At 49.8% G+C, this 22,019-nt stretch overlaps 1 protein-coding gene across 1 annotated transcript in view; it reads left to right on the forward strand.

The window, feature by feature from the left end:
- The window catches only part of PTGES3 (prostaglandin E synthase 3), a 121,208-nt gene that overhangs the window by 49,105 nt on the left and 50,084 nt on the right, over positions 1-22,019 (forward strand). The window contains exon 2 of the mRNA XM_063952541.1: positions 4,147-4,260. Coding sequence (XP_063808611.1) covers positions 4,147-4,260 — 114 coding nt within the window. The remainder of the gene's footprint in view (positions 1-4,146; positions 4,261-22,019) is intronic.

A 22,019-nucleotide genomic window follows, 5' to 3' on the forward strand; every position in this document is an offset into this window, starting at 1 on the left:
TTCCGGAGGAAGTCATTCCTACGTTGATTAAAGCCAGGAAAGATGTAACTGCAAAGCATTATCACCGCATATGGCGGATGTATGTTGCTTGGTGTGAGGCCAAAAAGGCCCCAACAGAGGAATTTCAACTGGGTCGATTTCTGCATTTCCTACAAGCAGGAGTGACTATGGGCCTGAAATTAGGCTCCATTAAGGTACAGATCTCGGCTCTGTCGATTTTCTTCCAAAAAGAGCTAGCTTCACTACCTGAAGTTCAGACGTTTGTTAAGGGAGTGCTGCATGTTCAGCCCCCTTTTGTGCCTCCAGTGGCACCTTGGGATCTCAACGTGGTGTTGAGTTTCTTAAAATCACATTGGTTTGAGCCACTTAAAACCGTGGATCTAAAATATCTCACGTGGAAAGTGGTCATGTTATTGGCCTTGGCTTCAGCCAGGCGTGTGTCAGAATTGGCGGCTTTGTCGCATTCTCAGATGCATCGGCGGATAACCCTGTCTCCAAGGGCCAGGGTGTCGCTGTGGTGGTGACTGCACATCTTCTAGGGGGCCGCAGATTCGGCATACATGACTGGGTCCTGGTGACCATGGATGCCAGCCTTCAAGGCTGGGGGGCAGTCACACAGGGAAGAAACTTCCAAGGCCTATGGAAAAGTCAGGAGACTTCCCTACACATAAATGTTCTGGAACTAAGGGCCATTTACAATGCCCTAAGTCAGGCTAGACCCCTGCTTCAACACCGGCCGGTGCTGATCCAGTCAGACAACATCACGGCGGTCGCTCATGTAAACCGACAGGGCGGCACAAGAAGCAGGATGGCGATGGCAGAAGCCACAAGGATTATCCGATGGGCGGAAAATCATGTGTTAGCACTGTCAGCAGTGTTCATTCCCGGAGTGGACAACTGAGAACTTTCTCAGCAGACACGACCTCCACCCGAGAGAGTGGGGACTTCATCCAGAAGTCTTCCAAATGATTGTACACCGTGGGGAAAGGCCACAGGTGGACAGGATGGCGTCCCGCCTCAACAAAAAGCTACAAAGATATTGCGCCAGGTCAAGGGACCCTCAGGCGATAGCTGTAGACGCTCTGGTAACACCGTGGGTGTACCAGTCGGTGTATGTGTTCCCTTCTCTGCCTCTCATACCCAGGGTAATGAGAATAATATGAAGGAGAGGAGTAAGAACTATACTCATTGTTCCGGGTGGCCAAGAAGAGCTTGGTACCCAGAACTCCAAGAAATGATCTCAGAGGACCCATGGCCTCTGCCGCTCAGACAGGACCTGCTGCAGCAGGGGGCCTGTCTGTTCCAAGACGTACCGCGGCTGCGTTTGACGGCATGGCGGTTGAACGCCGGATCCTGAAGGAAAAGGGCATTCCGGAGGAAGTTATCCCTACGCTATTTAAAGCTAGGAAAGAAGTGAACGCAAACCATTATCACCGCATATGGCGGAAATATGTTGCGTGCTGTGAGGCCAGTAAGGCCCCAAAGGAGGAATTTCAGCTAGGTCGTTTTCTGCACTTCCTACAAGTCAGAGGTGACTATGGGCCTAAAATTGGGTTCCATTAAGGTCCAGATTTCGGCTCTATCGATTTTCTTCCAAAATAGAACTGGCTTCACTGCCTGAAGTTCAGACTTTTGTTAAGGGAGTGCTGCATAGTCAACCCCCGTTTGTGCCTCCAGTGAAGTCGCATTGAGTTGAGCCACTTAAATCCGTGGAGCTACAATACCTCACGTGGAAAGTGGTCTTGCTGTGGGCCGTGGCGTCGGCCAGGCGTGTATCAGAATTGGCGGCTTTGTCATACAAATGCCCTTATCTGATTTTCCATATGGATAGGGCAGAATTGAGGACTCGTCCCCAGTTTCTCCCTAAGGTGGTATCAGCTTTTCACTTGAACCAACCTATTGTGGTGCCTGCGGCTACTAGGGACTTGGAGGATTCCAAGTTTTCTGGACGTAGTCAGGGCCCTGAAAAGTATATGTTTCCAGGACGGCTGGAGTCAGGAAAACTGACTCGCTATTTATCCTGTGTGCACCCAACAAGCTGGGTGCTCCTGCTTCTAAGCAGACTATTGCTCGCTGGATCTGTAGCACAATTCAGCTGGCGCATTCTGCGGCTGGACTGCCGCATCCTAAATCAGTAAAAGCCCATTCTACAAGGAAGGTGGGCTCATCTTGGGCGGCTGCCCGAGGGGTCTCGGCTTTACAACTTTGCCGAGCTGCTACTTGGTCAGGGGCAAACACGTTTGCAAAATTCTACAAATTTGAAACCCTGGCTGAGGAGGACCTTGAGTTCTCTCATTCGGTGCTGCAGAGTCATCCGCACTCTCCCGCCCGTTTGGGAGCTTTGGTATAATCCCCATGGTCCTTTCGGAGTTCCCAGCATCCACTAGGACGTCAGAGAAAATAAGATTTTACTCACCGGTAAATCTATTTCTCGTAGTCCGTAGTGGATGCTGGGCGCCCGTCGCAAGTGCGGATTGTCTGCAATACTTGTACATAGTTATTGTTAACTAAAGGGTTATTGTTGAGCCATCTGTTGAGAGGCTCAGTTGTTTTCATACTGTTAAACTGGGTATGGTATCACGAGTTATACAGTGTGATTGGTGTGGCTGGTATGAGTCTTACCCGGGATTCAAAATCCTTCCTTATTATGTCAGCTCGTCCGGGCACAGTGTCCTAACTGAGGCTTGGAGGAGGGTCATAGTGGGAGGAGCCAGTGCACACCAGGTGACCTAAAAGCTTTCTTTAGTTGTGCCCAGTCTCCTGCGGAGCCGCTATTCCCCATGGTCCTTTCGGAGTTCCCAGCATCCACTACGGACTACGAGAAATAGATTTACCGGTGAGTAAAATCTTATTTTTTTGCGCTATATAAAAAACAAAATAAATATATATATTTATACACATATTTACGTTTGTATATCTTCTTCCTCCCCTACTCACACGACAGTCTGTGTCTACCTTTCTCCCACAGTCTGTCTCTCCCCAATGACTCCATTCTACATTCCCGGCTCCCCCACTCCATCCCAAGGCCAGGTATCCCCTCACCAAGCCACTCTTACCCCGGCGAGGGACTCAGCTGCGTTGCACTTCCCAGTATCCAGATCCAAACACCGCACAGCAGGTACCATGCAGCCCTCACACCCCACAAGAAGACGGCAGGCCATGGGAATCCCAGACAGCGGAGCTGCTGCTATGTCCCATAATTGCCTGCAGCAGTGAAGAACCTGGAAGAGCAGGTGCACGCCTGCGCCACACAGTCAGTGTGTGAGAGAGGCTCCTGTCACTCTGGGGCTGCGCCCACACTGCCTACAGCTCACTGCCCTATTTGGACAGGATGGCTCACATCCCTGCCAGGCACTAAGCGGCGTATCCTTGGGGCACGGTACAGGTGTCCCCTTTGACCCCCCTCTGTCGCCGGCCCTTGCTGGTATATGTTGGATGCTAAACAGCTTATAAATTACATAAATAATATAACCAAGAGTGGGGCTATTATTACATAGCATTAGGGTCCACCATAGACCGATGCAGTGGTGCGGCTTAATCATATCTTTGCAAATATATGCAAACTGAGATCTATGTATTTCTATTATCATGCAATATTCAAATCTCATTGGTGATTCTATTTAGTGTGCTTGGGGAATATTTTCCCCCCTTTTTTTTTTCTTTTCTTTTTAAGCAGCTTCCCAGTCAAAACAACAATTATATAGTAACAACCAATTATAGTAATGTTTGCATACAACTACTCGGTTGCATGGTTTAATATATATAGGACTTTCCATTCTGAATTATTAATTAAGGGGTGGGTAATATTTGCTGCTAAGTAGTAATATTTCTAGTGTTTAGTTCAGGCTGTGATTTATGGCTTTCACCTCTCCTAACAAATTATGTTGGTCTTTGCGAAAGTAACTATGTAATCAATATAATTACACTCATAACGTGGCAGGCATTTTGCTAAGACGCAAGCCATAAAATCATTCATTCCATAATGTTACTGGCAGGGGGAGTTTGCACATATACAGCCGTTGTTTACAGCAGCTACCCTGCTTTATTAAAGCCCTCCGTTTGGTAAACCCCTTTTGATATCTTTAAAGGTTTAGAATTTGTAATCGCTAGTTTTCAGGGTTTAATTGTAATTATTTTTCTCTACAGGCAGCCAGCATCTGCAAAGTGGTACGATAGGAGGGATTATGTTTTCATTGAATTTTGCGTTGAAGACAGCAAAGAGGTGAAAATAGACTTTGGAAAAAATAAACTAACTTTCAGGTAAGTGAGTTGATTAAAACTAAAAATATTGAAAGAATGAGTTTTATGATTGGTAGTGATAAGACTAGAGTATTGCTGAACAGTATGTGAACCCTTTCTTTTCCAGCTCCCCTTGATAGACTTACTCCCCACTTGCCACATTTTGTAGTAATATAACACAAAGCCTTGTTTGGGAGTAATAGTTACTTTTAGTAGCTGATAACCCATCCATGATTTGTCAGTGCACACTAAAATTACCATGTTACATAGACACATAGGGGGAGATTCAAATGTTTGAAAAGTCAGTTGGGTGTCTGTGTTTTCCTATCTAATAGACAGGAAAAAAGCAGACACCTAACCGACTTTTCAAACATTTGAATTCCCCCCATAGAATTTGACTGTTGATAACCACTTGACCCATCTAGGCTGTCCTAAACATATGTCCATGCACACACACACTAGGGTTAATTTGTGTTGCTGGGAGCCAGTTAACCTACCAGTATAATTTTGGATTGTCAGAGGAAATTCGTGTAATCAGAGGGAGCATATACAAACTCCACACAGTTAGTGCCGTGAGGCAGTACTGCTATCCATTACACCATCTGTACTGGACAAAAGTTGCTTGTATTTCTTTTTTTAAATATTTGAAGTCTGACAAGCATGTCTCCAGTGTTGCTGAAGTTCTCTTATAGGGGCTGATGTATAAGGTCTTGAGAAGTGATAAAGTGGAAGGCACCAGCCACTCAGCCCCTAACTGCCAAGTTACAGGCTGGGTTTGAAAAATGATAGGTGCCAGTTGGCTGGTGATTTATCACCTTCCACTTTATCACTTCTCAAGGCTTAATACATCTGCCCCATAGAGAGGTCATTTCAGACCAGCATTAGAGAACTCACAACTCATAACCACTACACTACTCCTATTTTGATACCAAAAATAAGCAACAGTATTTCAGTGCTTCAAAAGAACTGCTGTTTGTATTTAAGCCTGTCTTACCCCAGAGCAAAATACAGCGTAAATACTCTATAAACAAGGTTGGTATATTTGGTTGTGGTCCAACATAAACCTCTAAATCAATAGTCAACCTTCTAAAATTTTCAATTATAATAAGATGCATATTACTTTCCCTTTCAACACTAAGCCTATGATAGATTATTATATTCCGTTTTATTTATAAGGCGCCGCAAGTGTTTTGCTGCTCCTTATAAAGGCCATTACAGGGAGACAAAACTTAACATTACAGTAAATAAATAACAAAATTAGAGTACAGGTAACAAAGAGCACCACAATTCTCAAAACATAATACAGCTTAAGGTGCATACACACGGGGCGTTTTTGCCCAGCGTGCATGCACAGCGATGATCGCTGACATCGCTGGGCTGAAAATCACTCAGTGCATACACACTGAGCGCTTTCCCCCCTGCCCACCGATGTCAGTGGGGGTGAACGGCTTTCCATAGCAGGACACTACGGAAAGCCGTTAACCCCGCCGCTCATCTGCTGGTAATACCAGTAGATGAACGGCGGCAGCCAGTGATGAAGCGTGAGCTCGCATCAGCACTCACTGCTCATCGCTTGTGCATACACACTGAGCGCTTTTTCCCCCTGCCGAGCGATGTCAGTGGGGGGGAACGGCTTTCCATAGCAGGACACTACGGAAAGCCGTTCACCCCGCCGTTAATCTACTTATAGCAGCAGATGAACGGCGGCCGCCGGTGATGAAGCGGGAGCGCGCTCCAGCGCTCATCGCCGGGGCATACACACTGGGTGGTTTTGAGCTGAAAGCAGCTTAAAATCGCCCAGTGTGTATGAGCCTTTACATGTAAGTAGCGAGTGAGTGATCAGTGTACTACTAGGAGCTGGTGGCCATAGAGATGAGCCTTTACCAGCAGGAGAAAAAGTGGGTAAAGATGGTTGCTGAGTAGGAGAGGGCTGTGAGTGTAATCTGTCTAGAAGAGGGTTTTGACAACAAGAGGAAAGAGGGCCCTGCTCCTGAGGAGCTTAACAATCTAGTAGGAAGGGGCGACAGACAAATGACATGAGGTGCAAGCAGGCAGTAGGTAGCCTGATGGCAGGGTGTAAGCAAAGCAGAGATGGTCAAGGCATGAGGCAGGGGGATGGAGGAGCAGCCTCAGGACTAGGTTATGCATCTGAAGGGTACGCTTTGATAAATAGGTGGGTTTTCAGTGCCCATTTGAAGCTTTGCAAGGTCGGGGAGAGTCTAATGGAGTGGGGGAGCGCATTCCACTGAAGGGTGGCAGCACGGGCTTTATTATAAGAATAGGCTAAAGCTTTGACTGTTCCCAGGATGCATTGCACCGCCTCCTCTATAACCCCGCCTCCAGGCACTGGAGCTCAGTTTGTAAGTTGGTGCCTGCTAACAGGTGGTGCTGCGCTAGGCAGCCCTGAAAGAGCTTTTTTTTTTCTTTTTCTCTAACGTCCTAGTGGATGCTGGGGACTCCGTAAGAACCATGGGGAATAGACGGGCTCCGCAGGAGACAGGGCACTTTAAGAAAGAATTAGGATACTGGTGTGCACTGGCTCCTCCCTCTATGTCCCTCCTCCAGACCTCAGTTTGAATCTGTGCCCGGACGAGCTGGGTGCACCTTAGTGAGCTATCCTGAGCTTGCTAAAAAGAAAGTATTTTGTTAGGATTTTTTATTTTCAGAGAGATCTGCTGGCAACAGACTCTCTGCTACGTGGGACTGAGGGGAGAGAAGCAGCCCTACTCACTAGAAGATAGGTCCTGCTTCTTAGGCTACTGGACACCATTAGCTCCAGAGGGATCGTACACAGGAACGCACCCTTGGTCGTCCGATCCCGGAGCCGCGCCGCCATCCCCCTCGCAGAGCCAGAAGACAGAAGCCGGCGTGAGAAGCAAGAAGACTTCGAAATCGGCGGCAGAAGACTCCAGTCTTCATATGAGGTAGCGCACAGCACTGCAGCTGTGCGCCATTGCTCCCACAATAAACCCACACACTCCGGTCACTGTAGGGCGCAGGGGGGGGGGGGGGGGGGCGCCCTGGGCAGCAATTGGGAACCTCTTGGCAAAAAGCAGCATATATACAGTTGGGCACTGTATATATGCATGAGCCCCCGCCATTATTTTACACACACAACGCGGGACAGAAGCCCACCGCTGAGGGGGCGGGGCTTCTTCCTCAGCACTCACCAGCGCCATTTTCTCTCCACAGCTCCGCTGAGAGGAAGCTCCCCAGGCTCTCCCCTGCAGAATCACGGTAGAAAGAGGGTAAAAAGAGAGGGGGGGGGACACATAAATTTGGCGCAAAAACAGTATATACAGCAGCTACTGGGTTAACACTAAGTTACTGTGTGATTCCTGGGTCATATAGCGCTGGGGTGTGTGCTGCCATACTCTCTCTCTGTCTCTCCAAAAGGCCTTGTGGGGGAACTGTCTTCAAATAGAGCATCCCCTATGTGTGTGGTGTGTCGGTACGCTAGTGTCGGCTAGTTTGACGAGGAAGGCTATGTGGAAACAGAGCGGGTACAAATGAATGTGGGGTCGCCGCCGACACCCGATTGGATGGATATGTAGAAGGTTTTAAATGATAATGTTAATTCCTTGCGTAAAAGGTTGGATAAAGCTGAAGCCTTGGGACAGTCAGGGTCTCAACCCATGCCTGATCCTACAGCGCAGAGGCCGTCAGGGTCTCAGAAGCGCCCACTATCCCAAATTGTTGACACAGATATCGACACGGATTCTGACTCCAGTGTCGATGGCGATGATGCAAAGTTGCAGCCTAAAATGGCTAAAGCCATCCGCTACATGATTATAGCAATGAAAGATGTGTTACACATCACAGAGGAAACCCCAGTCCCTGACAAGAGGGTTTATATGTATGGGGAAAAAAGGCAAGAGGTGACCTTTCCCCCTTCACATGAGTTAAATGAATTATGTGAAAAGGCTTGGGAATCTCCAGATAGGAAACTGCAGATTTCCAAACGGATGCTTATGGCGTATCCTTTCCCGCCAACGGACAGGTTACGCTGGGAATCCTCCCCTAGGGTAGACAAAGCTTTAACACGCTTATCCAAGAGGGTAGCCCTGCCGTCACAGGATACGGCCACCCTAAAAGATGCTGCGGATAGAAAGCAGGAGGGTATCCTGAAGTCCATTTATACACATTCAGGTACCCTACTGAGGCCGGCAATTGCGTCGGCCTGGATGTGTAGTGCTGTAGCAGCATGGACAGATACCTTATCTGAGGAACTTGATACCTTGGACAAGGATACTATAGTACTGACCCTGGGGCATATAAAAGACGCTGTCCTATATATGAGAGATGCCCAAAGAGACATTAGCCTACTGGGCTCTAGAATAAATGCAATCTCGATTTCTGCCAGAAGGGTCCTGTGGACTCGGCAATGGACAGGCGATGCCGACTCAAAAAGGCACATGGAGGTTTTACCTTACAAGGGTTAGGAATTGTTTGGGGACGGTCTCTCGGACCTGGTCTCCACAGCTACGGCTGGAAAGTCAAATTTTTTGCCATATATTCCCTCACAACCTAAGAGCGCACCGTATTACCAAATGCAGTCCTTTCGATCGCAAAAAGGCAAGAAAGTCCGAGGTGCGTCCTTTCTTGCCAGAGGCATTGGTAGAGGAAAGAAGCTGCACAATACAGCTAGTTCCCAGGAACAGAAGTCCTTCCCGGCTTCCACTAAATCCACCGCATGACGCTGGGGCTCCACAGACGGAGACAGGCCCGGTGGGGGCGCATCTCCGAAATTTCAGCCACAAGTGGGTTCACTCACAGGTGGATCCCTGGGCTATAGAGATTGTGTCTCAGGGATACAAGCTGGAATTCGAAGTGATGCCCCCTCACCGTTAACTCAATCGGCCCTGCCAGCTTCCCCCATAGAGAGGGAAATAGTGTTAGCTGCAATTCACAAATTGTATCTCCAGCAGGTGGTGGTAAAGGTTCCCCTCCAACAGGGAAGGGGTTACTATTCGACAATGTTTGTGGTACCGAAACCGGACGGTTCGGTCAGACCCATATTGAATTTAAAATCCCTGAACATATACCTGAAAAGGTTCAAGTTCAAGATGGAATCGCTCAGAGCGGTCATCGCAAGCCTGGAGGAGGGGGATTTTATGGTGTCTCTGGACATAAAGGATGCTTACCTTCATGTCCCCATTTATCCACCTCATCAGGAGTACCTCAGATTTGTGGTACAGGATTGTCATTACCAATTCCAGACGTTGCCGTTTGGTCTGTCCACGGCACCGAGAATATTTACCAAGGTAATGGCAGAAATGATGGTGCTCCTGCGAAAGCAAGAAGTCACAATTATCCCATACTTGGACGATCTCCTCATAAAGGCGAGGTCAAGAGAGCAGTTGCTGATCAGCGTAGCACGCTCTCGGGAAGTGTTACAACAGCACGGCTGGATTCTGAATATTCCAAAGTCGCAGCTGATTCCTACGACGCGTCTGCCCTTCCTGGGCATGATTCTAGACACAGACCAGAAGAAGGTTTTTCTCCCGGTGGAGAAGGCTCAGGAACTCATGACACTGGTCAGAGACCTCTTAAACCAAAACAGGCGTCGGTGCATCACTGCACGCGAGTCCTGGGAAAGATGGTGGCGTCATACGAGGCCATTCCCTTCGGCAGGTTCCATGCGAGGACCTTTCAATGGGATCTGTTGGACAAGTGGTCCGGATCGCATCTACAGATGCATCGGCTGATCACCCTATTCCCCAGGGCCAGGGTGTCTCTTTTGTGGTGGCTGCAGAGTGCTCACCTTCTCGAGGGCCGCAGATTCGGCATTCAGGACTGGGTCCTGGTGACCCCGGATGCAAGCCTCCGAGGGTGGGGGGCAGTCACACAGGGAAGAAATTTCCAGGGTCTGTGGTCAAGTCAAGAGACTTGCCTTCACATCAATATCCTGGAACGAAGGGCCATATACAACGCCCTAAGTCCAGCGGAGACCCTGCTTCGCAACCAATCGGTGCTGATTCAATCAGACAACATCACCGCAGTGGCTCATGTAAACCGCCAGGGTGGCAATGGCAGAAGCCACCAGAATTCTTCGTTGGGCGGAGAATCACGTGCAAGCACTGTCAGCAGTGTTCATTCCGGGAGTGGACAATTGGGAAGCAGACTTCCTCAGCAGGCACGACCTCCACCCGGGAGAGTGGGGACTTCATCAAGAAGTCTTCACACAGATTACAAATCGATGGGAACTGCCACAGGTGGACATGATGGCGTCCCGCCTCAACAAAAAGCTACAAATGTATTGCGCCAGGTCAAGAGACCCTCAGGCGATAGCTGTGGACGCACTAGTGACACCGTGGGTGTTCCAGTCGGTTTATGTGTTTCCTCCTCTTCCTCTCATACCCAAGGTGCTGAGAATCGTAAGGAAAAGAGGAGTGAGAACAATACTCATTGTTCTGGATTGGCCAAGAAGGACTTGGTATCCGGAACTGCAAGAAATGTTCAGAGGACTCATGGCCTCTGCCTCTCAGACAGGATCTGTTGCAACAGGGGCCCTGTCTGTTCCAAGACTTACCGCGGCTGCGTTTGACGGCATGGCGGTTGAACGCCGGATCCTAACAGAAAAAGGCATTCCGGAGGAGGTTATTCCTACGCTAATAAAGGCTAGGAAGGACGTGACAGCAAAACATTATCACCGTATATGGCGCAAATATGTTGCTTGGTGTGAGGCCAGGAATGCCCCTACAGAGGAATTCCAGCTGGGCCGTTTCCTTCACTTCCTACAGTCGGGAGTGACTTTGGGCTTAAAATTGGGGTCCATTAAGGTCCAGATTTCAGCCCTATCCATTTTCTTTCAAAAGGAACTGGCTTCTCTTCCTGAAGTTCAGACGTTTGTAAAGGGAGTGCTGCATATTCAGCCCCTTTTGTGCCACCAGTGGCACCTTGGGATCTTAACGTGGTGTTGAGTTTCCTGAAATCACACTGGTTTGAGCCACTTAAAACCGTGGAGTTAAAATATCTCACGTGGAAGGCTATTGGCCTTAGCTCCGGCTAGGCGTGTGTCAGATTTGGCGGCTTTGTCATGTAAAAGCCCCTATCTGGTTTTCCATATGGACAGGGCAGAATTACGGACTCGTCCGCAATTTCTGCCAAAGGTGGTGTCATCCTTTCATTTGAACCAACCTATTGTGGTGCCTGCGGCTACTCGTGACTTGGAGGATTCCAAGTTACTAGATGTAGTCAGGGCTTTGAAGATTTATGTAGCCAGAACGGCTGGAGTCAGGAAAACTGACTCGCTGTTTATCCTGTATGCATCCAACAAGCTGGGTGCTCCTGCTTCAAAGCAAACTATTGCTCGCTGGATCTGTAACACGATTCAGCAGGCTCATTCTGCGGCTGGATTGCCGCATCCAAAATCAGTGAAAGCCCATTCCACAAGGAAAGTGGGCTCTTCTTGGGCGGCTGCCCGAGGGGTCTCTGCATTACAGCTCTGCCGAGCAGCTACTTGGTCGGGTTCAAACACTTTTGCAAAATTATACAAGTTTGATACCCTGGCTGAGGAGGACCTTGTGTTTGCCCATTCGGTGCTGCAGAGTCATCCGCACTCTCCCGCCCGTTTGGGAGCTTTGGTATAATCCCCATGGTCCTTACGGAGTCCCCAGCATCCACTAGGACGTTAGAGAAAATAAGATTTTACTCACCGGTAAATCTATTTCTCGTAGTCCGTAGTGGATGCTGGGCGCCCGTCCCAAGTGCGGACTTCTTCTGCAATGCTTGTATATAGTTATTGCTTACATAAGGGTTATGTTATAGTTGCATCAGGGTTGATCTGATGCTCTGTTGTTGTTCATACTGTTAACTGGGTAAGTTATCACAAGTTATACGGTTTGGCTGGTATGAGTCTTACCCTGGATTCCAAAATCCTTTCCTTGTAATGTCCGCTCTTCCGGGCACAGTTTCCTTAACTGAGGTCTGGAGGAGGGGCAGAGAGGGAGGAGCCAGTGCACACCAGTAGTCCTAATTTCTCTGACGTCCTAGTGGATGCTGGGAACTCCGTAAGGACCATGGGGAATAGACGGCTCCGCAGGAGACTGGGCACATCTAAAGAAAGATTTAGGACTATCTGGTGTGCACTGGCTCCTCCCCCTATGACCCTCCTCCAAGCCTCAGTTAGATTTCTGTGCCCGGCTGAGCTGGATGCACACTAGGGGCTCTCCTGAGCTCCTAGAAAGGGACTAAGGGGAGAAGAAGCGAACCTACCTAAGTGGTGGTAGCTTGGGCTTCTTAGGCTACTGGACACCATTAGCTCCAGAGGGATCGCACACAGGACCCGACCTCGTCGTCCGTTCCCGGAGCCGCGCCGCCGTCCCCCTTACAGAGCCAGAAGCAAGAAGGTCCGGAAAATCGGCGGCTGAAGACTTCTGTCTTCTCCAAGGTAGCGCACAGCACTGCAGCTGTGCGCCATTGCTCCTCATGCACACCACACACTTCGGTCACTGATGGGTGCAGGGCGCTGGGGGGGGGGGGGCGCCCTGAGCAGCAATAAATAACACCTTGGCTGGCAAACTGACACCATATATAACCCCAGAGGCTATATAGGTGTATATTAACCCCTGCCAGAAATATTAAAATAGCGGGAGAAAGCCCGCCGAAAAAGGGGCGGAGCCATCTCCCTCAGCACACTGGCGCCATTTTCCCTCACAGCTTCGCTGGAAGGATCGCTCCCTGGCTCTCCCCTGCAGTCCTGCACTACAGAAAGGGTAAAAAAGAGAGGGGGGGGGGGACAAATTTAGGCGCAGTATAATATATATATGCAACTATATGGGGAAAACACTCTTTATAGGTGATATATCTGTGGTATATAGCGCTCTGGTGTGTGCTGGCATACTCTCCCTCTGTCTCCCCAAAGGGCTTTGTGGGGTCCTGTCCTCTGTCAGAGCATTCCCTGTGTGTGTGCTGTGTGTCGGTACCGATGTGTCGACATGTATGATGAGGAAAATGATGTGGAGGCAGAGCAAATGCCTGTAAATGTGTTGTCACCCCCTGAGGGGTCGACACCTGTGTGGATGGACTTATGGAAGGAATTACGTGACCGTGTCGGCTCCTTACATAAAAGGTTTGACGACATAGGACAGCCGGCTACTCAGCTTGTGACTGTTCCAGCGTCTCAAATGTCATCAGGGGCTTTAAAACGCCCGCTACCTCAGATGACAGACACAGATGTCGACACTGATACCGACTCCAGTGTCGACGACGATGAGACTAGTGTACCCTCCAATAGGTCCACCCGTTACATGATTGAGGCAATGAAAAAATGTATTACACATTTCTGATAGTACCCCAGGTACCACAAAAAAGGGTATTATGTTCGGTGAGAAAAAACTACCAGTAGTTTTTCCTGCATCTGAGGAATTAAATGAGGTGTGTGAGGAAGCCTGGACTTCCCCCGATAAGAAATTGATAATTTCTAAACGGTTATTGGCAGCGTACCCTTTCCTGCCAGAGGATATGTCACGTTGGGAAATCATCCCCTAGGGTAGATAAAGCACTTACACGTTTATCAAAACAGGTGGCACTACCGTCTCCGGATACGGCCGCCCTAAAGGATCCTGCTGATAGAAGGCAGGAAGCTACCCTAAAAGCTATATATACACACACCATTGCATCGGCATGGATGTGCAGTGCTGCTGCTGCGTGGTCAGATTCCCTGTCGGATAATATTGATACCCTGGATAGGGACAATATTTTGCTGAGGGGTGGAACTGTTGGGGATGGTCTTTCAGACCTCGTTTCCACAGCTACGGCTGGGAAATCGACATTTTGCCACAGGCTACCCCACAGCAAAAGAAAGCACCGTATTATCAAGTACAGTCCTTTCGGCCCCATAAACACAAGAGGGCTCGAGGCGCATCCCTTCTGCCGAGAGGCAAAGGTAGAGGGAAAAAGCTGCAGCATACAGCCAGTTCCCAAGAGCAAAAGTCCTCCCCCGCGTCCGATAAGTCCACAGCATGACGCTGGAGCTTCACAGGCGGACCCGGGTACGGTGGGGGCCCGTCTCAGAAATTTCAGCACACAGTGGGCTCTCTCACAGGTGGATCCCTGGATCCTTCAAGTAGTATCTCAGGGGTACAGGCTGGAATTCGAGACGTCGTGTCCCCCCCCCCCCCCCTGCCGTTTTTTAAAATCTGCCTTACCAGCAACTCCCTCTGTCAGGGAGGCAGTGTTGGTGGCTATCCAGAAACTGTATTCACAGCAAGTGATTGTCAAGGTACCCCTCCTTCAGCAAGGAAAGGGTTACTATTCCACAATGGTTGTGGTACCGAAACCGGACGGTTCGGTGAGGCCCATCTTAAATTTAAAATCCTTGAACACTTATATCAAAAGGTTCAAGTTCAAGATGGAATCGCTCAGGGCGGTTATTGCGAGCCTGGACGAGGGGGATTACATGGTCTCCCTGGACATCAAGGATGCGTACCTACATGTCCCCATTTACCCCCCTCACCAGGAGTACCTCAGATTGTGGTACAGGACTGTCACTATCAGTTCCAGACGCTGCCGTTTGGGTTATCCACGGCACCGAGGGTCTTTACCAAGGTAATGGCCGAAATGATGATACTCCTTCGCAAGAAGGGAGTTTTAATTATCCCGTACTTGGACGATCTCCTGATAAAGGCGAGGTTCAAGGAACAGTGGGTAGTGGGGGTAGCACTTTCTCGGGAAGTGCTACAACAGCACGGCTGGATTCTCAATATTCCAAAGTCACAGCTGGTCCCGACGACACGTCTTCTGTTCCTGGGAATGATTCTGGACACAGACCAGAAAAAAGTGTTTCTTCCAGTGGAAAAAGCCGAGGAGTTGTCATCTCTAGTCAGAGACCTCCTAAAACCGGGACAGGTGTCGGTACATCAATGCACACGAGTCCTTGGAAAAATAGTAGCTTCGTACGAAGCAATTCCATTCGGAAGGTTCCACGCAAGGACTTTCCAGTGGGACCTGTTGGACAAATGGTCCGGGTCCCATCTCCAGATGCAACAGCGGATAACCCTGTCGGCAAGGACCAGGGTGTCGCTGCTGTGGTGGCTGCAGAGGGCTCATCTACTAGAGGGCCGCAGATTCGGAATACAGGACTGGGTCCTGGTGACCACGGATGCCAGCCTTCGGGGCTGGGGGGCAGTCACACAGGGAAGAAATTTCCAAGGACTGTTGTCAAATCAGGAGATTTCGCTTCACATAAATATTCTGGAGCTAAGGGCCATTTACAATGCCCTAAGTCACGCAAGGCCCCTGCTTCAGAACCAGCCGGTACTGATCCAATTAGACAACATCACGGCGGTCGCCCATGTAAACAGACAGGGCGGCACAAGAAGCAGGAGGGCAATGGCAGAAGCCACAAGGATTCTCCGATGGGCGGAAAATCATGTGTTGGCACTGACAGCAGTGTTCATTCCGGGAGTGGACAACTGGGAAGCAGGCTTCCTCAGCAGGCACGACCTCCACCCGGGAGAATGGGGACTTCATCCAGAAGTCTTCCAAATACTGGTAAACCGGTGGGAAAGACCACAGGTGGAATTGCCCCAGGTCAAGGGACCCTCAGGCGATCGCTGTGGACGCTCTAGTAACACCGTGGGTGTACCAGTCGGGTTATGTGTTTCCTCCTCTGCCTCTCATTCCCAAGGTAATACAAAGGCGAGGAGTGAAAACTATACTCGTGGTTCCGGATTGGCCAAGAAGAGCTTGGTACCCGGAACTTCAAGAGATGCTTTCAGAGGACCCTTGGCCTCTGCCGCTCAGACAGGACCTGCTGCAGCAGGGGCCCTGTTTGTTCCAAGACTTACCGCGGCTGCGTTTGACGGCATGGCGGTTGAACACCGGATCCTGAAGGAAAAGGGCATTCCGGAGGAAGTCATCCCTACCCTGATCAAAGCCAGGAAGGATGTCACCGCAAAACATTATCACCGCATTGTCGAAAATATGTTGCTTGGTGTGAGGCCAGGAAGGCCTCAACGGAGGAATTTCAACTGGGGCGATTCCTGCATTTCCTACAAGCAGGGGTGTCGTTGGGCCTCAAATTGGGGTCCATTAAGGTCCAGATTTCGGCCCTGTCGATTTTCTTCCAGAAAGAACTGGCTTCCCTGCCTGAAGTTCAGACTTTTGTCAAGGGAGTTCTGCGTATTCAGCCTCCTTTTGTGCCCCCAGTGGCACCTTGGGATCTCAATGTGGTTTTGGAGTTCCTGAAATCACATTGGTTTGAACCACTTAAGACTGTGGATGTGAAATATCTCACGTGGAAAGTGGTCATGCTGTTGGCCCTGGCTTCGGCCAGGCGTGTGTCAGAATTGGCGGCTTTGTCCTATAAAAGCCCTTATCTGATTTTCCATATGGATAGGGCAGAATTGAGGACTCGTCCTCAGTTTCTCCCGAAGGTGGTATCAGCGTTTCACTTGAACCAGCCTATTGTGGTGCCTGCGGCTGCTGGGAACTTGGAGGATTCCAAGTTACTGGACGTAGTCAGGGCCCTGAAAATTTATGTTTCCAGGACGGCTGGAGTCAGGAAAACTGACTCGCTGTTTATCCTGTATGCACCCAACAAACTGGGTGCTCCTGCTTCTAAGCAGACTATCGCGCGCTGGATTTGTAGCACTATTCAGCTGGCGCATTCTGCGGTGGGACTACCGCAGCCTAAATCTGTAAAAGCCCATTCCACAAGGAAGGTGGGCTCATCTTGGGCGGCTGCCCGAGGGGTCTCGGCTTTACAACTTTGCCGAGCGGATACTTGGTCAGGGGCAAACACGTTTGCAAAATTCTACAAATTTGATACCCTGGCTGAGGAGGACCTGGAGTTCTCTCATTCGGTGTTGCAGAGTCGTCCGCACTCTCCCGCCCGTTTGGGAGCTTTGGTATAATCCCCATGGTCCTTACGGAGTTCCCAGCATCCACTAGGACGTCAGAGAAAATAAGAATTTACTCACCGGTAATTCTATTTCTCGTAGTCCGTAGTGGATGCTGGGCGCCCATCCCAAGTGCGGATTGTCTGCAATACTTGTAAATAGTTATTGTTACACAAATCGGGTTATTATTGCGAGCCATCTGTTCAGAGGCTCCTTTTGTTATCATACTGTTAACCGGGGTTCCTATCACACGTTCTACGTGTGATTGGTGTGGCTGGTATGAGTCTTACCCGGGATTCAAAATCCTTCCTTATTGTGTCAGCTCTTCCGGGCACAGTGTCCTAACTGAGGCTTGGAGGAGGGTCATAGGGGGAGGAGCCAGTGCACACCAGATAGTCCTAAATCTTTCTTTAGATGTGCCCAGTCTCCTGCAGAGCCAGTCTATTCCCCATGGTCCTTACGGAGTCCCCAGCATCCACTACGGACTACGAGAAATAGATTTACCGGTGAGTAAAATCTTATTTATTTGACGTCCTAGTGGATGCTGGGAACTCCGTAAGGACCATGGGGAATAGCGGCTCCACAGGAGTCTGGGCACAACTAAAAGAAAGCTTTTAGACTACCTGGTGTGCACTGGCTCCTCCCACTATGACCCTCCTCCAAGCCTCAGTTAGATTTTTGTGCCCAGCCGAGCTGGATGCACACTAGGGGCTCTCCTGAGCTCTTAGAAAGAAAGTATATTTTAGGTTTTTTATTTTACAGTGAGACCTGCTGGCAACAGGCTCACTGCAACGAGGGACTAAGGGGAGAAGAAGCGAACCTACCTGCTTGCAGCTAGCTTGGGCTTCTTAGGCTACTGGACACCATTAGCTCCAGAGGGATCGACCGCATGGAACTGGCCTTGGTGTTCGGTCCCGGAGCTGCGCCGCCGTCCCCCTTACAGAGCCAGAAGCAAGAAGAAGTCCGGAAAATCGGCGGCATGAAGACTTCTGTCTTCACCAAGGTAGCGCACAGCACTGCAGCTGTGCGCCATTGCTCCTCATACACACTTCACACTCCGGTCACTGAGGGTACAGGGCGCTGGGGGGGGCGCCCTGAGCAGCAATAAAAACACCTTGGCTGGCAAAACAATCACAATATATAGCCCCAGAGGCTATATATGTGATAATTACCCCTGCCAGAATCCTTAAAAAGCGGGAGAAAAGTCCGCGAAAAAGGGGCGGAGCTATCTCCTTCAGCACACTGGCGCCATTTCTCCCTCACAGCTCCGCTGGAAGGAAGCTCCCTGGCTCTCCCCTGCAGTCTACACTACAGAAAAGGGTAAAAAAGAGAGGTGGGGCACTAAATTTAGGCGCAGTAAATATTATAGCAGCTATAGGGGACATAATTCAGTTAGTCCCTGCATTATATAGCGCTCTGGTGTGTGCTGGCATACTCTCTCTGTCTCCCCAAAGGGCTTCTGTGGGGTCCTGTCCTCTGTTAGAGCATTCCCGGTGTGTGTGCGGTGTGTCGGTACGGCTGTGTCGACATGTTTGATGAGGAAAATTATGTGGAGGCGGAGCAGATGCCTATAGAAGTGATGTCACCCACTGCGGGACAGACACCTGACTGGATGGTTTTATGGAAGGAATTACGTGCAAGTGTCGACTCCTTACACACAAAATTTGACGACATGCCAAATGCGGGACAGCCGGCTTCTCAGCTTGTGCCTGCCCAGGTGTCTCAAAGGCCATCAGGGGCTCTAAAACGCCCGCTACCTCAGATGGCAGACGCAGATGTCGACACGGATACTGATACCAGTGTCGACGACGATGAGTCTAATCTAATGTCCACTAGGGCCATTCGTTGCATGATTGAGGCAATGAAAGAGGTTTTACACATTTCGGATATAAACCCAGGTACCACTAAAAAGGGTATTATGTTTGGGGAGAAAAAACTACCCGTAGTTTTTCCCCCATCTGAAGAATTAAATGAAGTGTGTGAAGAAGTGTGGGCTTTCCCCGATAAAAGATTGGTAATCTCAAAAAAATTACTAATGGCGTTCCCTTTCCCTCCGGAGGATAGGGCACGTTGGGAAACACCTCCTAGGGTGGATAAAGCGCTCACACGTTTGTCTAAAAAGGTGGCACTTCCGTCTCCGGATACGGCCGCCCTAAAGGAACCTGCGGATAGAAAGCAGGAGGCGATCCTGAAGTCTGTATATACACACTCAGGCATTATACTTAGACCAGCTATTGCGTCAGCATGGATGTGCAGTGCTGCCGCTGCATGGTCAGATTCCCTGTCAGAAAATATTGACACCCTACACAGGGACGCTATTCTCCTAACCATAGAGCATATAAAAGACTCAGTCTTATACATGAGAGACGCACAGAGGGAGATCTGTCGGCTGGCATCTAAAATAACTGCATTGTCCATTTCTGCTAGGAGAGGCTTATGGACTCGGCAGTGGACAGGGGATGCAGATTCCAAAAGGCACATGGAAGTTTTGCCTTATAAGGGTGAGGAGTTATTCGGGGATGGTCTCTCGGACCTAGTTTCCACAGCGACAGCTGGGAAGTCCGCATTTTTACCCCATGTTCCCTCACAGCCTAAAAAAGCGCCGTTTTATCAGGTGCAGTCCTTTCGGACCCAGAGAAACAGGCGAGGAAAAGGCAGGTCCTTTCTGTCCAGAGGCAGAGGTAGGGGAAAAAGGCTGCAACAAACAGCAGGTTCCCAGGAGCAAAAGTCCTCCCCCGCTTCTTCCAAGTCCACCGCATGACGGTGGGGCTCCACAGGCGGAGCCAGGTACGGTGGGGGGCCGCCTCAAAAATTTCAGCCATCAGTGGGCTCGCTCACAGGTGGATCCCTGGATCTTGTAAGTAGTGTCTCAGGGGTACAAGCTGGAATTCGAGGCGTCTCCCCCCCCCCCCGCCGTTTCCTCAAATCTGCCTTGCCAACAACTCCCTCAGGCAGGGAGGCTGTGCTAGAGGCAATTCACAAGCTGTATTCCCAGCAGGTGATAGTCAAGGTGCCCCTACTTCAACAAGGACGGGGTTACTATTCCACACTGTTTGTGGTACCGAAACCGGACGGTTCGGTGAGACCCATTTTAAATTTGAAATCCTTGAACACATACATAAAAAAAATTCAAGTTCAAGATGGAATCGCTCAGGGCGGTTATTGCAAGCCTGGACATCAAGTATGCTTACCTGCATGTCCCCATTTATCATCCTCACCAGGAGTACCTCAGATTTGCGGTACAAAATTGCCATTACCAATTCCAGACGCTGCCGTTTGGACTGTCCACGGCACCGAGGGTGTTTACCAAGGTAATGGCGGAAATGATGATACTCCGTCGAAAAAAGGGAGTTTTAATTATCCTGTACTTGGACGATCTCCTAATAAAGGCGAGATCCAGGGAGCAGTTGTTGGTAGGAGTAGCACTATCTCAGGAGGTGCTACACCTGCACGGTTGGATTCTAAATATTCCAAAGTCACAGCTGGTTCCGACGACACGTCTACTGTTCCTGGGAATGATTCTGGACACAGTCCAGAAAAAAGTGTTTCTCCCGGAGGAGAAAGCCAAGGAGCTGTCATCTCTAGTCAGAGACCTCCTGAAACCAAAACAGGTGTCGGTGCATCACTGCACGCGAGTCCTGGGAAAGATGGTGGCTTCTTACGAAGCAATTCCTTTCGGCAGGTTCCATGCCAGAATCTTTCAGTGGGACCCGTTGGACCATTGGTCCGGATCGCATCTTCAGATGCATCGGCTAATAACCCTGTCTCCAAGAACCAGGGTGTCTCTGCTGTGGTGGCTGCAGAGTGCTCATCTCCTAGAGGGCCGCAGATTCGGCATACAGGACTGGGTCCTGGTGACCACGGATGCCAGCCTTCGAGGCTGGGGGGCAGTCACACAGGGAAGAAACTTCCAAGGACTATGGTCGAGTCAGGAGACTTCCTTACACATAAATATTCTAGAACTAAGGGCCATTTACAATGTCCTAAGTCAGGCAAAACCCCTGCTTCTACACCAGCCGGTACTGATCCAGTCGGACAACATCACGGCGGTCGCCCATGTAAACCGACAGGGCGGCACAAGAAGCAGGACGGCAATGGCAGAAGCCACAAGGATTCTCCGATGGGCGGAAAATCACGTGCTAGCACTGTCAGCAGTGGTCATTCCGGGAGTGGACAACTGGGAAGCAGACTTCCTCAGCAGGCACGACCTCCACCCAGGAGAGTGGTGACTTCATCCAGAAGTCTTCACGCTGATTGTAAATCGTTGGGAACGGCCACAGGTGGACATGATGGCGTCCCGCCTAAACAAAAAACTGAGAGATATTGCGCCAGGTCAAGGGACCCTCAGGCGATAGCGGTGGACGCTCTAGTGACACCGTGGGTGTACCAGTCAGTTTGTGTTCCCTCCTCTGCCTCTCATACCAAAGGTACTGAGAATAATAAGAAAACTAGGAGTAAGGACAATACTCGTGGTTCCGGATTGGCCAAGAAGAGCTTGGTACCCGGAACTTCAAGAGATGATCTCAGAGGACCCATGGCCTCTGCCGCTCAGACAGGACCTGCTGCAGCAGGGGCCCTGTCTGTTCCAAGACTTACCGCGGCTGCGTTTGACGGCATGGCGGTTGAACGCCGGATCCTAAAGGAAAAGGGCATTCCGGAGGATGTCATTCCTACGCTGATTAAAGCCAGGAAAGATGTAACGGTAAAACATTATCACCGCATATGGCGGAAATATGTTGCTTGGTGTGAGGCCAATAAGGCCCCAACAGAGGAATTTCAGCTGGGTCGATTTCTGCACTTCCTACAGGCAGGAGTGACTATGGGCCTAAACTTAGGCTCCATTAAGGTACAGATATCGGCTCTGTCGATTTTCTTCCAAAAAGAACTAGCTTCACTACCTGAAGTTCAGACATTTGTAAAAGGAGTGCTGCATAT

The sequence above is a fragment of the Pseudophryne corroboree genome, chromosome 2, assembly GCF_028390025.1.
Source record: "Pseudophryne corroboree isolate aPseCor3 chromosome 2, aPseCor3.hap2, whole genome shotgun sequence".
Classification (NCBI taxonomy): domain Eukaryota; kingdom Metazoa; phylum Chordata; class Amphibia; order Anura; family Myobatrachidae; genus Pseudophryne; species Pseudophryne corroboree.